We start from the raw sequence: 20,565 nt of genomic DNA, 5'->3' as shown, positions 1-20,565 counted from the left end.
AGGAGCATTTCATAAAGACCAAATGATATCGTGAATCACATGCAAAAACTATATTAAAATATCATAACAATGAATCCATTTATTAACATGAAAAGTTAGGAATCTCTCTTTTATTATTACTGCAGCAGCTAAATAGTAGGGTTGTAGGGGTAGGAGAGAACGAAACATGTATACCAGTGTTATGTATACTATCAAGTGATGTATGGTATGTTATTTATAAGCTTTTGTTAAGAACAGGAATTGCGGATTAAAAATGTCAATGAGCAGCTACCTAAAATGTTACAAGTCACTTTCTGGAGCGTCTCAACGGAGTTTATCCCACAGAAAGCAATGATGGCCACCAACTTGGATTAAGAGAGGATTAGACAAATCCATGGGGGAGAAGGGCTATCAAAGTCTACTAGCCATGATGGCTCTGCTCTGCCTCCGCGGTCACAGGCAGAGATGCTTCTGAGCCCCAGTTGCTGGAAACTGCAGGAGAGGAGAGGAGAGGAGAGGAGGGCTCTGGAGCTCAGGTCCTCCTTCTGAGCTTCTCCCAGGCATCTGGTCAGTCTCTGTAAGAACAGGATGCTGGAGAAGGAGGGCCACTGGCCTGATCCAGCAGGACTCTTACCTCCTGATTTTAAGAAGGGGCATTTGCAACAGACTAATAATAAGTTATTACACTAAGCACACAATAAAGTGCATCAATTAATTAAATTTGCAATGTGACAAAACAACAAAACAGGAAAAACCCATTATCTTACTTGTGGTTTATCGCTAGAGGTAAATAAATTAAAAACAACAATCATGTTGATAAGGCGCAAAATGAGGAACTGTTCCAATTATTATTTGGGGTTACTTCCATTAACCATGTGGACAGCACAAACAAGATATGATGGGCAAGTCAGAGTTGAAAACATGAATCCTAAAAACTCCAGCTACAGTATTGACAGGACAATTAGAAACCAAAGTAATTATATGAGGATAAATTAGATAGATCTAAGGTTCTAAAGGCCTAGTATGGAGGAAAGGTAATGATTTGCATCAGTTCTCTCTTTAGAGGGCTGGTACAAATGTTCAAGAGAAACAAAAACCCAGTTGAAACAAGAGAAGCAACAGAAAACAGCCAGCCGGCAACTATGCCTGGAAGAGGATGTATTCATGCAAACACTGATAGCCAGCCCAGGAACCCCAGCAGACCAAAGCCACGTCACGAGACACGGACACAGAGGCTTCGGAGAGGGTCACCCACCTATCAGACACCTCTAGTGAGTGGCGGCTCTCTAATGACAGCTGGCGGCTTGTCATTTGACTTGACTGTGATGCAGATTCCAGGTCAGTTCGGCCACTCACAGTGGAGTCTAAGCTATGGCGCCTTCTTCAAAAAGGCAAGGAGACGTTGGGAGACGTGAAGGACAAGAGCAACACAGAAGGTTCAAACAGCTTAGTATCGTAAAATGGAAAGTGAAAGCAAGTGTGTGGCGTGTGGGACTGGTGGTTGCGCAATCATGCCAGGAGTCTGGATGGGTGCGAGGCAACGGAAGCCAAATCTCAGCAAGAGGGGCATCCTGAGGGTCAGCACGACTTGCAATCTCAAGTGAAATTGATCCACATATCGTCAGTCACTCTTGGTCACTCAGGGCGACAACCTGGGGATCCCAAAATTCCACAGCAAAAAGAACTGCTTACCACCAGCTCTGCTTCGCAAGGAGGAGGCTCAACTGCAAAGCTCTCTTTGCTCCCATTGGGCTATTCTGGGGGGGGGACCCGTGTCTGGCAGCTGTTGCTCACTGCTCTTCTGTCACCCCTGAAGCAGCAGAATGGCTTTTCTTTTAAGAACCTGACCACAAGATAGTCTGAAGCAGCCAGCCCCAGTCTTGGTAGCTTACGGTGAGTTTCTCCTGCCAATAAATTTGTGGTTGGGGGAAGAAAACGCCCTGGTTCCAAGGGGGTACCTACCTGATGGCTGCTCGTTCGTGGTAATCCAAATCATAGCCGTGCAGGGACTCCACACAGCACTCTCGGGGGACCCCCTGCTGCTGCAGGCGGGAAGCCACGGGGAACTGGTGCACCGAAGCATTGGGCTGCAAGGTGGTGTGGTACTGGGGAGGAATGCTGTTGCTGGTCTCGCTGCGGTAGTCGCTGTCTCTGTCATCCACAGCACTATCGTGGTCTTCAAAAGCTAGAAGACAGGAGAAGGTTGAGCAGCGTCTCCCAGTCCAAGATCGGGACACTTCAGACAAAAGCACCTTTCAAGCGAGCTTGTTTGTCTTACGAGACAAAGTAAAGGGCAGCCTAAAGGAAGAGTTTCTTGGCTCCCAGGAAAGCTGCTCACTGGAGATGCAGGGTTGCAGGAGGCAGCACTGCCCTGCTTCTCCCCTCTCTTCCTAGACCTCTTCCAAGGAGCCCTCAGCTAAGCAGCATCTCTCCAGCCAGGAATGGGGAGGAAACATTAGTGGAAAGGACAGTCGTGGCACATTTGGGAGCCAGGAAGGAGAAAGCATCTGCGATGGTGCATTGAGAAATACCTTGTGTGCACAATTGCCAACATTTCCATTTAGGAGTATTTTAAAAGGTGGCCACTGAAACAAACAACAAGTAAACATTGCCCAAGGGGAAAGGAAGGACACTAAAGCTCTAGCTTGAATGGCAGCTCCGTCCCTCCCAGGAAGTTGCCCAGGGCTGGGGGGCAGAGGGAAGGGGAGCAGGAACAAACTGGCAGGATGTGCTGGCAGATTGTTCTTGCAAGTGCTCATTCTCTGCCTAGGGTGATCACAAGCTTAAGTATTTCTATTTTGGTTGATGAAGTAGGAATGGTAAGGAGGACCAGCAACTTTTGCGGAGCTCAAAGGAGGGACTGCAGGAAAGTCACTACACAACATCGACGCACAAGCTACAACCACCACCGAGCAACAGAGAGAGGACAATCTAACAGAAGCACTGTCTGAAGAGGGCAGATCTGAGCCAGGATGCCGGACGCCTCTTCCAGCATCTGCATGGTATAGTTGGCAGCTCCTCTGCCTCACTTGAATTTGTGGTCTGGAGAGCCCAGGCAAAACTGCCCACCAGAAATGGAACAGGGCTTGCTTCTTACAACCCTTTTGGTTCCAGACTCTCTTCCACTTATTCAATATAAGGGCTAGTTTCTACAGAAACAAGCTGTTCCTTGCCCCCCGCCCAGCCAGCCTGCTCCTCCCCCCGACATAAAGTGGAATTGCAACATGCATCTTAATAAGGAAGAAAAAACAGAATATGAAGCATCCTTAGCCAAGAACAACTTCAAACAGGCTTTCAACTTCTCTGGAGTAATTTGATTGTCCATGCTGGAAATGACACCATCTCCTGCTTTTTAAGCTGCCTTGGGTGGAAGCAGTCTTGCTCATCTGCTAGGGGAAAGGGCTAATTTCAGTACACTGAAATTTCTGGATTCACATGAAGGTGCTTATCTTGGCTGTTTGGTGGAATATAAATATAAATGAAGAGCAATTATCAATTTCTCTCTCTTTCTTCAAAGGAGAGACGAAGTCCATTTCAAAAGTAAATCTGTATCTGAGCAGGCAACCAATGTGGCAGAACAAAGTACCCTTGAGGATGTTTCTTGATGTGCGAAGGAAGGGGCAGTATCCCACAATGAGACCACCACCTGAAAGCCCGAAATGTTCCTGGTTTTGCTCCATGTTGTGCTTGAGAAGGTTTGTGAGACTGAGAGAGAAGCTGCAGCAGGTGAGCCATGGCTCTCCACCTTGATTTCCTGGTGAGACTGAGCCTGGGGGTCTTGGTCTGAGTGCTCAGTTACAGCTCTAGAACATCATCCCAGGGGAACGTCCTCCTCCTGGGCCCATCGCCACAGGGGAGTGAACAAGAGCTCCCGCTCATGGGGTCCCATGGGAGTTATTTTAAAAGGACTGTGCCTTCAGCAGGTTTTCTAGGAGGCCATCTCCATCATTTGATGTGTCACCTCAAGGGGGTGATTTTCATTGCTAACCCTGATCTGATTTAAAGTGTGGCTTCCATCAGAAGGGTCTTTGAGCATGGTGGCATCTGCCATGCCATGTGGAGCAAGCCCTCTGCCCCTGGAAACAAGGCCTGTGTCAATAATGTTAATTCTTTCCGTGTTTTTTCCCCTAAGCATTTTCAGATGAGCGGTACTGACCCCTGAGCAACCACAGATTTGTTTTTTTTATTAGGAGGCTATGTTGTTTTATTACGTACTGTATGGAGGTTTTCTTTTTTAATTCTTGAGTATACTGTTTTGGGATTTTAAAACAGTCAACTAATGTATAAGTTTACTTGTAAAGAAACACTAGTATGAGTATTTTAATTACATAAGCAAATGTTTGAGAATAGGTGAAAACACATCACCATAGCTGCAGGGAGAGGAGGTGGAGGGAGGCTTCACCAAGAAGGGCCCCCCTGTTCCAAGAAAAAGAATCTAATGTCTGTGGTGTTGGGGGGTCTCCTACATGGGAGGGAGATGCAGGTGTCAAAAAGAGCATTTCAGGCACTACCCTGAGGGGCAGGAGGAGGAGGAGGAGGAGGGTGGAGGGCAGTGAATGAGAAACCCCACGCACAAGCCAATTGCATTTTCATTCCACAGACAAGGCAGAGTGACAACAACTTCCCCAACCAGCTCTGGGTGTGCTGCTTTGATTGATTGATTGATTGATTGATTGATTGATTTCATAAAAAAGTATGTACCGCTTAACTGTAGAAAACCTCAAAGCGGTTTACGAAAAGAATAGAGCAGAAACCAATCTGGATGCTTTGTATTTTACAAGTGCCTCCATTCTGGCTTCAAAACAGTCTCCCCCAATAGAAGAATCACTGAATTGTCTGACGCTCAAGCCCCTGTCTCCACCAGCATCTCGGGCCAGGCAAAGACTTTTTCTGCCCTCACCCCAACCTGGATGAACAGTTTCACACAAGCAGCTCTGAAGAATGAACCAGGTCTGGGGAGGGGAGAGAGGCATGCTCCATTTTGCGAGACCACGTGGTATTCATGCACAGTCTAGAACGAAGAAGGGCTCAGAGGCTCACATCCCACAGCGGCATGTTCACCAGGGTGCTACTACCACCTAGAGTCTGGGCTGGGGGAAGAGAGGAAGCAAAGAGAAAGAGGGATGAAGAGGTTAGAGTAGCAACTAAAGGAAGGAAATGAGAGCTGGAGGGAGAGGGAATCCCAAGTAATTTTCTAAGCACAAAGCATGGCTCTAGTCTCAAAATATTGTCCATTTTCACAAGCCCTTTGATTTGTTGTGCTTGAGTTTGTGTCTAGCGTGGGGTCCCTTGCCACTACCACAGGCCTGACTGCCCAGCTAATGTTTGCATGAGGAGGATGAGGAGCCAGGCAGAGGAGACAAAACTTACAGGCAATGTGTTCTCAAAATAACTGACAAATCGACGGTGTGTGTGTGTGTGTGTGTGTGTGTGTGTGTGTGTGTGCATGCAAGCTTTTCTACAGTCCAACAGTTTATTGATCCTGGAACCTTGCCAGCAAGCACTGGAACAGCACTTCTTGTGAGAGGGGCTGGTGGAACATCTTCTCTTTAAAAGGTCCAAATGTCTCATGAACAACAAATCTTTGAAACACATTTCACAACACAGAGGCACAATGCAGCGAGATCTTTAAAAGGTTTACGTGGAAAGACAGTCTTCTGCTCATATTAAAAGGGCAAAAGGCGCTGAGTGAAAAGAGAGGGTGGGTCTCTGGCTATGACTGCCCTATTTATTTATTTATATTATTATTGTAGTTGTTGTTGTTGTTGTTGTTGTTAAAGGGTTTGTGAGAATTCTATGGCCAGACATTTACGTCTTCTCCCACTGCTTCTCTCCAAAGCAAGGGAAGGCTGCCTTTCACATGGAAAAGGAGACTGAAAACCTAATTACTCCCCCATTAGCCTTTAAGAAAGGTTTTCTTTTTAAAAAAATTCCCTCCTGAAATCCAGGCAACTGAATGTCAAGGTGGGATGAGTGGGAGAGCTGCAGTGTGAATGTGAGTTTTAAGCATCTTCTCTTCCACAAGAGAACAGCAGGCATTCAAGATGAGTGCGACTCCACGCCAAAAGCCTTGTCTCAACGTGGCAGTCCACAAAAGTAGATCCTGTCAAAAAAGATAAGAGCTTACCCAGAAATAGAGGGCTTGCCCATTCCTCATCTGATGTTTGTTGGAAAAACAGAAGCAGCCAGCCCTGTACCTTCCCACTGCTGCTGCTGCTGCTGCCACCACTTGGGGGGAAATCTGCTCTGCAGCGACAGAGGCTACATTTTGCACATGTCCCCCCATTGTACTGAGGAAACACTAGCTGGGAGAAATCCCCAGCAGCTCCAGGGAACCAACGCTAAACTCACAGCACCTCCGAATGCTTTGCTTCCCTGCTGCTCCCCGGGGAGATGAACAGAGTGGCTCTGCACCCCACGCTTGGCAGCGGAGAGGGGTCTGTTGCTGCCAGAGAGGAAGATGGGGGCATCCTCTCCCATCACGGACACTGCTGGGGCTCCGCTGCCTTCTCTCCCGCAAGCAGGGGCACTTCTGATCCCAGAGGGTGGAAGAGAAGGGCAGAAACAAAAGCGAAGGTGCAGATGGGCACACCCTGCATTAAAGCCTTGCGCAGAAGAGGCCCACTGGCCAAGCCTCGTGCCACCCGGGACCCCCAAGGTGCACACACCTGGCAAGGGGAGGTTTCAACTCCGCAAGCCTCTTGCTTTGAGATCACCAGTTGACAACAACCTGTTAGAGAATTAATCCTCCTCAACTCAGCAGAGCAGGTTCCTCGGGAAACTCCCAAAGGGCCAACGGTCTGTATTAATGGGGACACCGGTGCCAGGCAGTGTAGAGGAGACAGGCACAGGCTCCTCAGCACCGGCAAATGTCACCACTCACAGGGCTTCGCATCAGAGTGGCCTCCACAATCTGCCCACGGCACCGAGTTAATCAGCCCAGAGGGCGAGGTTGGGATTATGTGATCTCGGGGGGGGGGGGGACTCCTCGACTGCGAGATTGTTATTCTTTGTGAAAACCTCTCACTGCTCTGCAAGGTATACGGGTAGGAGGAGGGTATGCCTGTCACTTTGGCGAATGCCACACACCGATCTGACTTTCAAAAGAGCAAGCGGGAGGCAGGGAAGGCTGAGCCTGCTGGCTTCCTCCCCCCACCCTGGCATTTGCAGACCCATCTGGTGGGAAAGGCACAAGTTCCTACTCGGAGGAAGGTGTCAGGGCAAGAAAGCAAAGCTTCGTCCCCCCCAACCCTGGCCCCAGACACTCTTCATGGTGCAATTGGGCAACACTGGGAAACTGAAGCTTCACCAAAAATTTGCAACATGGACAGGTGTCTTATCTATCTGAAAAGGGGGGGGATAGGGGTCTAGAGTTAATGAGGAGGGGCACATGACAAACAGAAGGAGAAATGCATACAAACACTGGACACATGAAGGAGGTCCAGAGCAGAGTCCAGGTCCCCCAGGGTGGAGAGCAGCAGTTTTCCTGATCCTGAGAAACAGGAAACACTCTAGACCTTTCCTGGTGGATTAGCAGCCTGTCATATTATGCTCAATAGTCATTTTTGTTTTTCGCAATTGGGAACAAAAGCAACAGAGCAGCTTCTGCTTCTCAGACCCATAGCAGCTGCTGTGTTGCTGGTTATCGGGGACACCCCATGGCCCACAAAGGCACCAGGCAAGAGAACATCCCTATTCTAAGGTACCATTCATTAGTTCACATTGCAAGGGAGAGGCATGGTAGGATGGGCACACACAATAACAGAATTCAACAAAGTAAAAAATAGCAGAAGGTCGATTGCATTTCACTCTTGTGCATGAATACCCGAGATATCCTCAGCCTGGAGCATGGGGAAGCAATTCTGAACCGGAGAACTAGAAAGAAATTATTATTAAAGTGTTACATACTCTGCTCTTCTCCCCATCCGAAATAACTCCAGCTGCCTGCATGCAACAAATGGAAGCAAAAAATAGGAATGGAAAAGTATAGATAAATATGACAAGCGAGAAGGGTTTGATGATATGTTTGCTGGGCAGAAGCTTAAAATTTAAAACATGTTTATTTTTGCCATGACAATATCCTACATTTTCCAGCAACGTACCACCTGTTGAGGACTTCTTAACTTGTGAGAAGATGGAAAATTGTACATGAATATTGAAGATTGCCAAGTCAATCTTTGAATTAATGGACAGCCCATCCCTTAAGCAGACCCTGCCCACATTAGGCAGGTCACTGTACAGCCATTCATTCAGCAGAAAACATTTTTTTTAGTGAAGTGTTGAAATGGCAAATCCACTTGTCCAGTGTCACCATCTTAAGGAAGCCCCTTCTGCCCCAGTGCAACACCCCTTGCTCTCATTTCATCTCCCCACCCTGATCCCTTCACCTCAGCCCCCCCCCCCCAAGTCCTCGCTTTTCATTCTCCCGCCAACTCATGACCTTTCTGTTGCCATCCCTACATGAGCATTGCCTTTGTGGGGAAGCTCAAAACATTCAGCAATGGCCAGCCGGAGCCCCTTGGAAACTCGCCAGGAGGGCTTGAAGTTAATTGAAAAGTCATGATAAACCTATTCTCTACGCATTTGTCTGATCTACTGCCAAAGCCTTCAGAGCTATTGCTCATGTGGTGGGGGGGAACTCCAAAATTCAGCCGCGATTTGTGTGCAGCGCTTTTCTTCTCTTCGTCCCAAGCCCACCACCAAACACCAAATGATGACAGTTCCTTTTAGGAGTAAATTAGACAAATCAAAATACAGATCCTGGGAGGAATCTGCTCTGTGTATCTCCATTGTGAAAACTGGCCCTTAATTTCTAGCTCTGCCTTCAGGGAGGTCTCCCGACACAGTTTAAACCTATTCATAAACAATTTTCAATTGGGGTGAACCCTAAAATAAAGAGGGAGGTGGTTCTTTCATATTTTTTTTCTTCGTGCCAAAATAACCTTACAGAAGTGAAAATAAAACCTATGACTGAATGTTATCACAGTGTGAACCTTTTATTACTCCAATTACCACCACTATTTACTACTTGTAATAGTCTACTGTTTTTGTTTGCAAAGACACCATCTCCAATACTTATTTAAAATTTAGATTTCTCACCAAGGGTCTCAAAGTCGTTTCCCGGAACAGAAATACAGATTAAAAACCAGATACAATTTAAAATCAAAACAGCATGAAAAATTACAGAACTGCCACCTCACTTCCATTCCCTGCTTCCCAACACAGACCCAGGCATTAGGGACCCTCCACTCATGGGCTCCCTTTCCCAGGGAATAGTTGCAAGTATTTCTGATGCTCTCTTGAAAGAGCAGCTGCTTCTCTTGTCTTTCCTATGGCCCAGCTGTTTTTATATGATGTGCTTTTCGAGATTTGGCAAAAATGGACAACTGGAAGACCATTCCAGGAACTGGCAGGGCAGTATTTCGGCAGTGGCGGAGGAGAGGTGGATGGTCCTCCTACTCCCAGACTCCTGGCATGTGCGGATCTGGAGCAACAAACCTGGGTTGGGAGAGGCTTTACAGGATCCACAGTGCAGGAAACTAATGACTTAGCACACAACTGGGGCATGAGCATTTCATATTACTGGGCTAGATCAGCAGCAAATATTAATAGCAGGTTTGTTTGGTTTGGGGGTTTCTTTAGGAAAGGGGAAGGAGAGGTTTAAAAAAAATGCTTGCTTGAGCTTTTTATAGGTCACATAAATTCACACAACGATAGTAAATTGTTTGACAAGTCCTTCACCAACACGGAGTCTTTCATCTCAGCCATGTCACATTTTAGTAATACGTTTGCCAACACCCGAAAGAGCCATCACAAAACATTTAACAAAACAAGGCTGGGGAGCTTCTATGAGCAAATATCTGACAGCCCAGGCGCTATTAAATTGGTTATTGGCTTACTAAAACTGAGCTCCTGGTTTTCAACAGTCTGAAGAGGGAATGCATCTGTTGGGTCTGTAAGGTCCTGCCAGGCCTGCAATGGCTGGATTCCTCAGTCTCAAAAAATGAACCATGGAATTGCTAGTCTCTTCTTCAAAGCATCTCATGGGGAACGAGATCCCACCTTCTGTGAGTCAGCTGAACGCACAAAGCCTCCTTAGGCAAAGTCAGGCTGCTCAGCTCCCCAAGGCCTTTCACAGCACTGCCACCCAAAATCCTTTTCAACTGAAGTGCCAGGCATCAAACTTGGGACCTGCCACTCAGCTGTGCCCCAGCTCAAGCCCGAGTTTGAATCCAGAACTTTAAACGCCTTGACTCTGGTCAGCAGCAGCTTCCCCACCCTCCGGGATGCACCTAGCTGGACTTTCCCCATCCTAGTCAGGCACAGAAAACATTTCTCATCTTTGCTGCTCTCCTCCAAAGCCTTGTGTTGGCTTATTTCCCAAAACCCTGTGACTAAAACTAAAAAGTTATCGCATAGCACGACATCCCAGCAGCACAGGAAGCCAGCTGGACTGCCATTGATCCCACATCTACACTTTTATAACGGGTTGTGAAGAAAGCAAAGAGGAGACCTTTGAAATAAGGGTCTTCAAAGCACCCAGGGCTGTTTTGTTCCAGCCACCCACCCACACGCCAGCGAGAGGAGCCTGAAGACACGATGTTCCTTTGAGTTTAAAAGCTACAAACCAGCCACACAAACCTCTGCAGAGAAATGCCCCAAAGCATCTCTGTCGCTAGTCCAGCTTGCAAGAAATACTTCTTGCTTCCCCCTCCCGCTTGGCTAAGGCCCCCTTGTAAAATGACTCAGATCTTCTGGAGAGACCAACACCTTCCAATTAATGCTACAAAGAAGGCTCAATGGTGCCAGGATCGGGAGGGGAGCTGGGAGAGACCACAGCAAAGGCTGGAGGCTGTGTGGAATCCAAAGGGCTGAATGCTGCTGCCATGTTCCCAGAGAGGGACTCTCAGAAAACTATCATCTCCCTTTCTGTCTTGAAGCTGCGCCGATTAGTCATTCCTCTCTGGCAGCCGAGGTGGGTCTGTTGGAGCCGCAGGCAGAGTGCAGGCAGCCCCTAATCAAACTTAACAAGCAAAACCTGCTCACAGGAACACAGCATAGCAGGTCTGGAGACAACTCAGGTAGAGAAGGCACACAGCCTTCCCAAATGAGCTTCAGCACCTTGCCTCATCACGGCTGCAAGAATACCCGTTTAATCCGACAAGCAGCGGGAGGCTTCCCACTCCCTTTTTTCCACGGAGATTAGTGGTCTCTGAGCACACCTAGGTTGCATTTCTGCTTTTGGGCCCTTCATCAATCACTCGTCGCCTGGGCTCCTGGGGGAGTTTATAGCTGACGTAGGTCTGAGTCTGGCCAGCATCTGGAGGGGAGACCATCTGTGAAATTTTCCACCAAAGCACGGTGCCTTCCAGGAGGGAAGAAAAGCCAGGTATCCATGTAAATAAACAGTAGCTACAAGCATTGGAGTTATCAGGGATGTTCATCGTTTCACCTAACAAACAGCAAGCAGGTTTAATCTTTGCCAGGGCAGATGTTCTTCGTAAGGCAGAGGCCTTGCTTCCTGGCAGCTCCTGGCCAAGGAGAGTCCATCACCTTCCTTCCAAGGCAGCCTCTCTCACTCAAAGCAGCTCATGCCACCAGCTCATCCTAGTATTTAGTTGAAATCCAGCTGGTGGGGCAACAAAAGCAATTCTGCACCTTCGTCTATCTTTTTCTTGCCATCTCTGTTGCCCTCCTCCTTCTCAAACCGTTGGGCCACGGCTAGAGCTCTCAATGAGTTGGTGTCAGTCATCTCTTGGGCAACCGATTCAGCTAAGCCTGTTAACTGCTTTTTGTAATTCACATTAGCTCAGAGCTTTTGCCCAATTAATCTACCTGCTTTAGGAAATTGATTCTCCGTGGTCCACCAGCTATTCCTATGGGAAATTGACAAACACAAGAGTTTAGTTCTCCATCACTGGCTTAAAGGTTCACGGGTTCAGGAAAGGGGGACATGGTTGGCGCTGAGCCTCTTGGGCTTGCCAATCAGGTTGGCGTTTCAAATCCCCACAACAGGGTGAGCTCCCATTGCTGTGTCCCAGCTTCTGCCAACCTGGCAGTTTGAAAGCACACCAGTTCAAGTAGATAAATAGGTACCACTGCAACGGGGAGGTAAATGGCATTTCCGTGCACTCTGGCTTCCATCATGGTGTCCCGTTGCGCCAGAAGTGGTTTAGTCATGCTGGCCAGATGACCTGAAAAGCTGTCTGTGGACAAATGTCGGCTCCCTTGGCCTGAAGCAAGATGAGTGCCACACCCCATAGTCACCTTTGACTAGACTTAATCATCCAGGGGTCCTTTAGCTTTACCAGTTCAGGAAAGAATCAGAGATTTGAAGGTGGGCCTAGCCTGGCCCAAATAACTCTACATAAGAGACTTGGTGATCAAAATGGCCACTTTATATCTCTCTAAGAAAGCATTATGGTGAAACTGTAGATCAAATTTTGGCATTTTCCTAATACTGTAACTCAAGGTATATGCCTCCTACACTTATATGCCAATTTCAGGAGCAAAGTAATCTCTTTCATGTCTCTTTTCATCTTCTATGCAGAGATACTTTTCTTCTTCTTTTAAATACCTTTTAAGGTTAAAATAGTTAAGCCTTGGAGTTTGTAAAACTGATGGTGAGAATGCCCAAAACTCTGTGACTTACAAAAAAGGTCTTATGTCTTTAAAAGGACCTCTATGCTGGGTGCCTGAAGAGCTCTGCAACAAAGAGAGTTTGGGGATTCTGCTAGGCTGAAAATGATTCACCTGGCCATCAGGAAAGCTCAGGGGGCATCGGTGCACCTCTCAGCCAGATCCCAATTCAGACACTGTGCTGATCTGGATTATTCCGTGAATCATGTTAGCAGCCGTCATACTACACAGAAGCATCTGCCCTCGTCAAGACTGATTTGAAAGAGAAGTTCAGCACTTGGTACCGGCTTTTTTTGTCTCCCTACCTCAGCTTCTGCCACACTGCAGGAGAGAGTGTATAGCCTACAGCAGAACAAGTATCTTGCTGACTTGGCAGTGTATTAACCTACATCTGTCATGCCATTCACCTGCTTCCATTCCTCTCCAAAACACAGGGCAAAGTGATATACTCAGGAGAAGCAGAAAAAGCAAAATACACATTATTATTTAATAAGCAACAATAATAAGTGCATTTCAAGCACCCACAGAAAATGCCACATCCACTACGATGCCTTTGGTGCTGCCTCCAGTGTGGGGCTGAGGGACTTATGGGCAGGACCCACAAATTAGCAATGTGGCAACAAGCCACAAGAACAGAAGAAGAGCCTGCTGGATCAGGCCTGCCCTGCGCAAAATGCACAATCAAGACCTGAGCGCAAGAGCCCTCCTCTAGCCACTGGTATTCGGAAGCACTGCAGGGCCTTCTCAGCAGTGGCTCCTGTGGAACGGCTCTTACTGTCAGAAAGTTCTTCAAAAGGTTTAGTTAGGATATCCTGTCTTGTCATTTGAATCCATTGGTTCAGGTCCTCCCCTCTGGAGCAGCAGAAAACAAGCTTGTTCCATCTTCCATGTAACAGACCTTCAGATATTGGAAGGTGGCTATCTGATCACCCCTCGGCTATCTCTTCCCCAAGCTAAAGGTTCCCAGTTCCCTCAACCATTCCTCATAAGGCCTTGGTTTCCAGGCCCTTTATAATATTTGATGTTTTTAAGAAGGATGTTCTAATAATGATAATATTATTATTTGCACCCTGCCTATCTGAATGGGTTGCCCCAGTCACTCAGGGCGGATTCCAGCATATATAAAAACATAATAAAACATTAAACCTTAGAAAGCTTCCCTATACAGGGCTGCCTTCAGGTGTTTCCTACATGCTACATAGCTACTCATCTCCTTGACATCTGATGGAAGGGTGTTCCACGGGGATACTTGATGATTTAAAAAACTTCCAAACATCTGTATTATTTTTGCCTTTTTTGTTGTCTGCTTCCCTGGGCTCTTTTGGAAGGGAGGGTGGGGTAAAAATCTAATAAGGAGCAGCAAAGTAACAAGAAATCTACCATCTGTCTGCAGATGTGGAAGAATTCCTACCTCTCACTGGAAGAACTGAAGAAACAGCCAAGAAACAAACCACCGTGGCCAATATTGCCTATCTATCCCACTGCAATAAAATGGGCTGCTTCAGAAACCCTTTTTCCCTGGACGAAAGGCGGCTGGGAGAGGACCTGCCAAGGATTCTCCAGTGATGGACTGCATCCAGCCCAGACTTCCCAAGGCTGGGTTGGGCGACACCTGAACTATTGATGTGCTCCTGGAAGTGAAAGGCATCACCTGGCTGCCATGGGAGCCCCCGGGCAAACGGTATCTGAGTGCAGCAGGCATTGTTAGCCTTCTCCATGGCAACCAGATGGCTGTGTCTTTCATAACAAGAACGGAGCTGCCATCTGTCTCTACAAATATTGGACTCTCCACTTAATTATCCAACCACAGAGACTTCATTTGGCACACGGATGTGGGGGGAGTGGCACTTATTTGTTCTATATATTCTTCTCCAAACAGTTACACCATTTGGGACCATGGAAAATCACTCAGCGGCAGCGTCTTTGGCTCTCTGTGTTGGAATCTGAAGATTCACGGTTTGTGCAAAGATGCATTCCCGCAGATGACAAATCCTTTGCTGAGCACAGTCTAAATATTGGCCTTCAATACTGGGATATCACATTTTCCTAACGTCAGAAGCAGGAGGTTTCGTCCGTCAAATTCTGATATGTTCCACACCAGGTGGTCTTCCAGCTGCTACATCTGTGCTGTTGAACAAGGATCAGAGCACTTCCTGGCCACAGCAGGTACAGATGGTGGCAACTCCATGCCATGCCACTGGCCACCCAGTTTTCAAAAGGCAGTTTCAACGCAGCCACTATCTGGAGTCTCAAAAGTCAGGAGCACAGAAACGAAGTTCAGAGGCTCTGAGCATCTTTCTGCACCATTTTTGTGTTGTGAATAACTGAGTGGAGAAGACAAGCCTGCAAGAGTGGGAAGATGACTCACTGCAGATTATAATGGAAGTTGACACCTCCAGAAACAAGCACGGATTGGAAATCCCAGCCTTCAAAAATGCTAAGCGGTTCTGACAGCCAGTGCATTGGCAAACTCAGAGCAACCGAAGATCATGGACAAGCCCCTGTGTAAACAGCTTTTCCTGAGGCAAGCACCAAGAACACTCACATGTTACCGCTGTCCAAAGTGTATACATGTATATTTAATTTAGTAAAGGCCATGTGCTTCATGGTGCTCCTGAAGACCGTTCCTTGGACCAACTTCCACTAGTGCAGGGAGCCTGCACACTCTTGAGATACAAAAAACCTTTCACCCAGCAAACAGAAGTTTGCCAGTTCTCTGACACATGGATGGTGAGCTTGGATGCAAAGGCAAATCGGCTGAGCCACTGCAAACAGAAGCCTAGTAGCAAATTAACAAAGCAATATGAGCTGCAGAGGGATTCAAGCTGCTAGAACTGTTCATCCCATTAGATTCAAGAAGGGTCACTTGCAAGAACCTCTAGGAAATGACATGGGGCAGGGGGAGGAAGACCCCCCGTTTTTCCTTAGCCCTTCCACATCCCTCTCAGGCTCCTCCACTGGGGTAAATCTGCAAAGACTTTGGAATTCCCTCCCTAGAGACATTAAACTGGTTCCCTCCTTTTCCTTCCACCAGCAAGTGTAGATTTTCTTCTTCCAACAGGCTTTGGGGGAAAGGACTGCTTCCATATGCTTTATATATAATGTTATGGGGGGAGCGTATGCCTGAGTCCCTTTGGATTCCTGGATCCAGGAAGGATTCAACTGAAGTAGCCAGGCCAGCTTCCAGTTAAGGATCCCCTAAGTATGGATCATAAAGGTAACAAAGGAAGTGGCTCTGTGCCAGAGCACAAATGCGTGGGGGCCCCTCCCAAACTCGCCGGTAGTTAGGAGGACAAAAGCCAGAGTTGAGGTGCATGTGAGCTCAAAGCTGGGAGAGGCTGGAGGCTGAAGCCTGGGAGAGAGAGACATGCTTGATTTCTGCTGGAATCCAAGTCTGTGTCTACGGGAGAAGCTGGACCCTCTTGGATCTACAATTCTATGATTCTACTAATGCTGCAAGCCCCATCATCGTAGCCTCAAGTTGAACATATGTGCAAATAAACCATATATCCTAAAGACACTCCCCCCCACAGTCTCTGCTGTCCCTCATTCGGAGGAAACCAAACCCTGGGGAAGCACCTGGAACCCCCGGAATCTGGCGCTGCTTGGAGATTGGGGTGGCATGCAGCAATATATATAGTTTTAATTTTACCAGTGTGGCATTGTTTTTAAATGCTTTCTTCCCTATGATTTTAGCTGCTCTTATTTTTATCAGGAAGCCACCTTGAGTCAGAGAAAAAGGAGGTGTATAAATAAATATATAGTAATTATAATAATAAAGGCCTCAAACATGTGCTGCCATTGCTCCTGGTCTGATCAGTCCATGAACAGAATATGTTGAGATGTGTGCTGTACACTCAAACAGGTGAGGGCACCCTGGGTTGTGGGTTAGCAGAGGCTGTGGCTGCCTGCACCTTTCCCATTCGAGGAGGGAGGAAGCCCCTTGAATTCTGAGGGTGAAACCCAACATGCACAAGTCCCTCTGGAAGATCTTGGGAGCGTTCTGCACATAAGCCAGCACCTGCTTCGGTGAGCAACAGAACTTTCAAAAATAGGTATTTTAAACCTAGAGCAAAAAACATGAAGTTGCTTTGCAATCTGCCAGTTGGCCTCTTCTCTCTCTGGCAAACAGAAGCGATTTTCTAACAAGATGTTTCCAACTTCTTCTTTTTATATAAGATTAAGACTATTCACACAGCAGGATATTTTTTTTTTACCACTGAACAGCTATTTAAAAAATCAGCTCCAAAACCGAAAATAGAGATCCTGCGCATTAGCCGCTTCAGAGAGCATCGGACCTTCCAAGCGACATGTGAGGTCAGTTTCCTGGGCACTCACGGCTCCTCTGCAGCAGCCCTGCCCGTTTCCTGCAGCCGCAGTGAGCTGCCCTTCCTTCCTGCCCTGCCCCTGTTGTTGCTCCCGCAAAGCCTTCTGCTAAGCTTATTTAGAGAAAGCACAAGCATGACATTTCACTTATCATTGCACGATGCATTTATCATGTTGCAAACGGCCAGCGTGGACAGAGCAGTTGCTCAATGTGCTCCTACTGGCTAGGGAGGAGATTCTTCCGGGTGCTAAGAGAGGCCTCAAGACCTCAGCCTGAGGATTCCTCCTGGAGAAAAAGCAGCAGACAACGTCCAAAGACTTCACAGTTCAAGGAATGGTTGTGCCAGATCACAGAACCATAGAACTGTAGCGTTGGCAGGACCCCCACACGGAGTGGTGCATTTTCAAAAAAATTAAATTTGAACGATTTGAGAAAATTCCAACATCGAAGCAACAAATAGGCCAGCTATTTAAAATATTTAACTTTTTACTAGAAGCAGATTACAATGGCGGACATTTGATAAAACCAAAATGGGAAAAAGAATTCAATTTAATCATATCTAATGAAAAATCATAGAATCGTGGCGTTGGAAGGGACTTCCAAAGGTCATACAGTCTATCCCATTGCAATGCAGGAATCTCAACTAAAGCATCCAGGACAAATGGGCATCTAACTTCTGCTTAAAAACCTCCAAGGAAGAAGAGTACACCACCTCTGGAGGGGCTCCCTTCTAGCAGCTCTTACGGTCAGAGTAACCTGAAGCCATGGGTTCGAGTCCTACCCTCCAGGGCAGCAGAAAACAAGCTTACTCCATCTTCCAAGTGACGGAAGGGCTTGTATGACCTACTTGAGATTCCTGCATTGCAGGGGCTTTGACTAGATGACCCTCAGGGTTCCTTCCAACTCTATAATTCTATAATTTGATATTTACTGACATTAGGAGGTGCGTTCCCATGCTCAAAAATACAGTGGTAGCTTTGGATACAAATGGGATCCGTTCCGGAGCCCCATTCGCATCCAGAAGCGAACGCTGCCCGCGTCTGCGTGGGTCACGATTCGCCGTTTCCGCGCATGCGCATGACGTCATTTTGACCATTTGAGCATGTGCAAGCGGCAAAACCTGGAAGTAACACATTCCGTTACTTCCGGGTCGCCACTGAGTGCAACCCGAAAGCGATCAACCTGAAGCAACTTCAACCCGAGGTCTGACTGTATAGGGAACATTTTGTGACCATGGCTTTTAATATAAAGCAACTAAAAGACATACACCCCTCTTAGTCTGGGCTTCTCCATCAGTCTCAGCCAAGGAATGATGGAAGTTGCAGTCAACCACAGCTGAAGGGCAAGGCATCTCCCCCGACTCCCTGTTCCATCATGCCGGCCTTTCGCGGCGGCGGCGGAGAGCCCGGCGCACAACTGGATGGGCCTTTGTAATGAGCTGCGAAGCTTGGTCCTGTGCCCGCTTGCCATCCTTAGGCCTAGTGAGGATGATCTCCAGCCCTGCAGGGCTTAGAGCTGTGCAGCTCAGTTGCACTAATGCAGTGAACTGCAAGCCCTTTGTCTCTTCTGCTCAGTCACACATGGGCTTTAATATGCAATTAAGTCAATGTCCTTCTCCAAATCCTGTGCAATCCAAGTCAGTTAAAGGGGGGGGGGTCTCCCCACACAAATACTTGCTTTTGTAAAGTTTCTATGTAAACAACTTAGAATTTTTCATTCCTATTAAGTGGTATAAAAATTTAATAAATACTTGAATAATGAGTTTATACAATGCCACTCAGTGATATTAGAAAAGTAATTAAGCTACTAGATATTTAATTTGCTTGTCCAGCAACAGGGTAATTAACAATTCCTAATGTTAACCTTCTTGAAGAGAGCCTCTAATCAGCCTAGTGGATAAGCAACCGGCAACATGTAATACTCTGAATACCAAGTCTTACCAGGTTTCAAAGGAGGAGAGCAGTTCAGATATGCAAAGCCTTGGAGATTGGCACACCACTTAGCAAGAGAAAGCTGGATCTGTTCCGTTTTCTTTGCTAGCGTTTAACAAAACTGCCCTCGCCCCTTCCTACGCCCTGCATCCAAATATCAGCACCACTTGGCAGGAGTTGCAGCTCTTGGCAGGAGTTGCAGCTGAGATCCCCCCAGCCCCACATCTCCCCAGGGCATGGGGAGGGGCTGGGAATAGGGGCACCCTGGCCTACAGAAGGAGCCGTCGTTGACACCTGGAGCTCCAGATTTGACAATGGAAGCATCTGACAGTGACCCACAGCTAGAAACAAACGGCGGCTTATCTCAAATGAGCAGCAAGCAAAGCTTGGCTTACAGTTGTGATTTGGAGGAAAATATCCCGCAAGTGCTGCTTCACACATCAATGGTAAGACAGGCGGCCTCGCTTCTGCGCTCCAGTTGGGGGCAGAGTGAAGCAGGCAGGGCTGAGCATGGGTTCTCAGTCATGGCAAACCATCGTTTATTCCATGCTGGGCTACAGAGAAGCATGAACCCGGCCACTTTTGCTGATGCAGAATCAAGGCCCCTAGAACGCTTCCCGCTTTGCATGCAGAAGGTGGTTATTTATTTTGGATGTTATGCTCCCATTTCCACCAGAAAACTCAGTCTTGTCCACACACTGAAAGACACCTGGCCCAAGGGGTCCCGTTTTTTGAGCAAGAGAGCGGCCGTTCTTGGAGGCAGCCCACTTCGGCTCCCATTGCCATGCGACACAGGGGGGCCCTGCAGTGGCCAGCAGAGGCTTCAAGCCTGACCAGACTTGCAAGGCCAAGAAAGGGCTTGGCAAGGGAGGCTTCTGCCTCGGCCCCACAGGCCCCCTTGAACCCAAAGACATGGCACTCTCCAAACCACAGAACGAAGGACAGGCGAACACCATGTCTGAATGCAAGGACCAAGAGAGACCCAGACAGACAGGGCTGGCACAGGGATCCTTACTGCCAGGGTTCTGAAGTACTGACAGCTCAGCAAACACACTTTGTTCTACTGCAGAAAGAAAGCAAAGCACGACAACCTGCTGAAGGACGGAAATACGAAGCGACTGAACATTTCTCACTTACAACACTGGGAGGCAGCAGTGGGCAGCGGCTGCTTCTGGACCTCTTCCGCAAAGGAATGCTAAGGGGGGAAATGAGGAGAGATGAGGAATGCAGTAGAACGATTTTCAGCAGACAGGGGCTATCTCATTTAGGGGCACTTTTCTCCTCTTCCATGACATCAAAGACTCCCCTCTCCCAAAGAAACATTTGCCCTGTTTCACGCCACCTGCTCCAGAGTCCCCCTTGGTTGCTACAAAGCCCCAAACACTCCCCCCCCAAAGTGTTTACAATCTGAGTTTGATTTCTCCTGTGCAGCCCTGCCTAGATTTGGAACAGGACTGGATAAGAAACAGAAATGAATGAGCAGGAACTGGGACTCTGGTGGTGCCAAACTTTGTTGTACAGTTTTTACACTGTTTTAATCTTTGCTGTGAACCGCCCTGTGCTTTGGGTAGGCAGAACATAAATGGTTTAAATTAAATAAAAATGCAAGGAAGTATTGAGGGTGCAGGGTAGCGCTAGAACAGTGGTCTTCCGCCTTCTCAGACCCAGGGACCAACCTTAAACCCACAG

General features: G+C 47.5%; 1 protein-coding gene across 12 annotated transcripts in view; it reads right to left on the bottom strand.

Annotated features, from left to right (window-relative positions):
- Positions 1-20,565, bottom strand: part of UNC13B (unc-13 homolog B) — a 156,787-nt gene that overhangs the window by 105,234 nt on the left and 30,988 nt on the right. For 5 of the 12 annotated variants that reach the window (XM_081929483.1, XM_081929490.1, XM_081929492.1 and 2 more), the window contains exons 7-10: positions 20,014-20,071; positions 7,888-7,923; positions 1,942-2,164; positions 1,235-1,360 (exon numbers count right to left, since the gene is read on the bottom strand). In XM_081929483.1, coding sequence (XP_081785609.1) covers positions 1,235-1,360; positions 1,942-2,164; positions 7,888-7,923; positions 20,014-20,071 — 443 coding nt within the window. The remainder of the gene's footprint in view (positions 1-1,234; positions 1,361-1,941; positions 2,165-7,887; positions 7,924-20,013; positions 20,072-20,565) is intronic. The other 7 variants (XM_081929491.1, XM_081929495.1, XM_081929489.1 and 4 more) reach the window with 4 other exon arrangements.

The sequence above is a fragment of the Podarcis melisellensis genome (genome assembly GCF_964234715.1).
Source record: "Podarcis melisellensis genome assembly, chromosome: 11".
Lineage (NCBI taxonomy): Eukaryota > Metazoa > Chordata > Lepidosauria > Squamata > Lacertidae > Podarcis > Podarcis melisellensis.
Note: the sequence above shows the minus strand (reverse complement) of the source record. Positions and strands in the feature narration are given on the sequence as shown.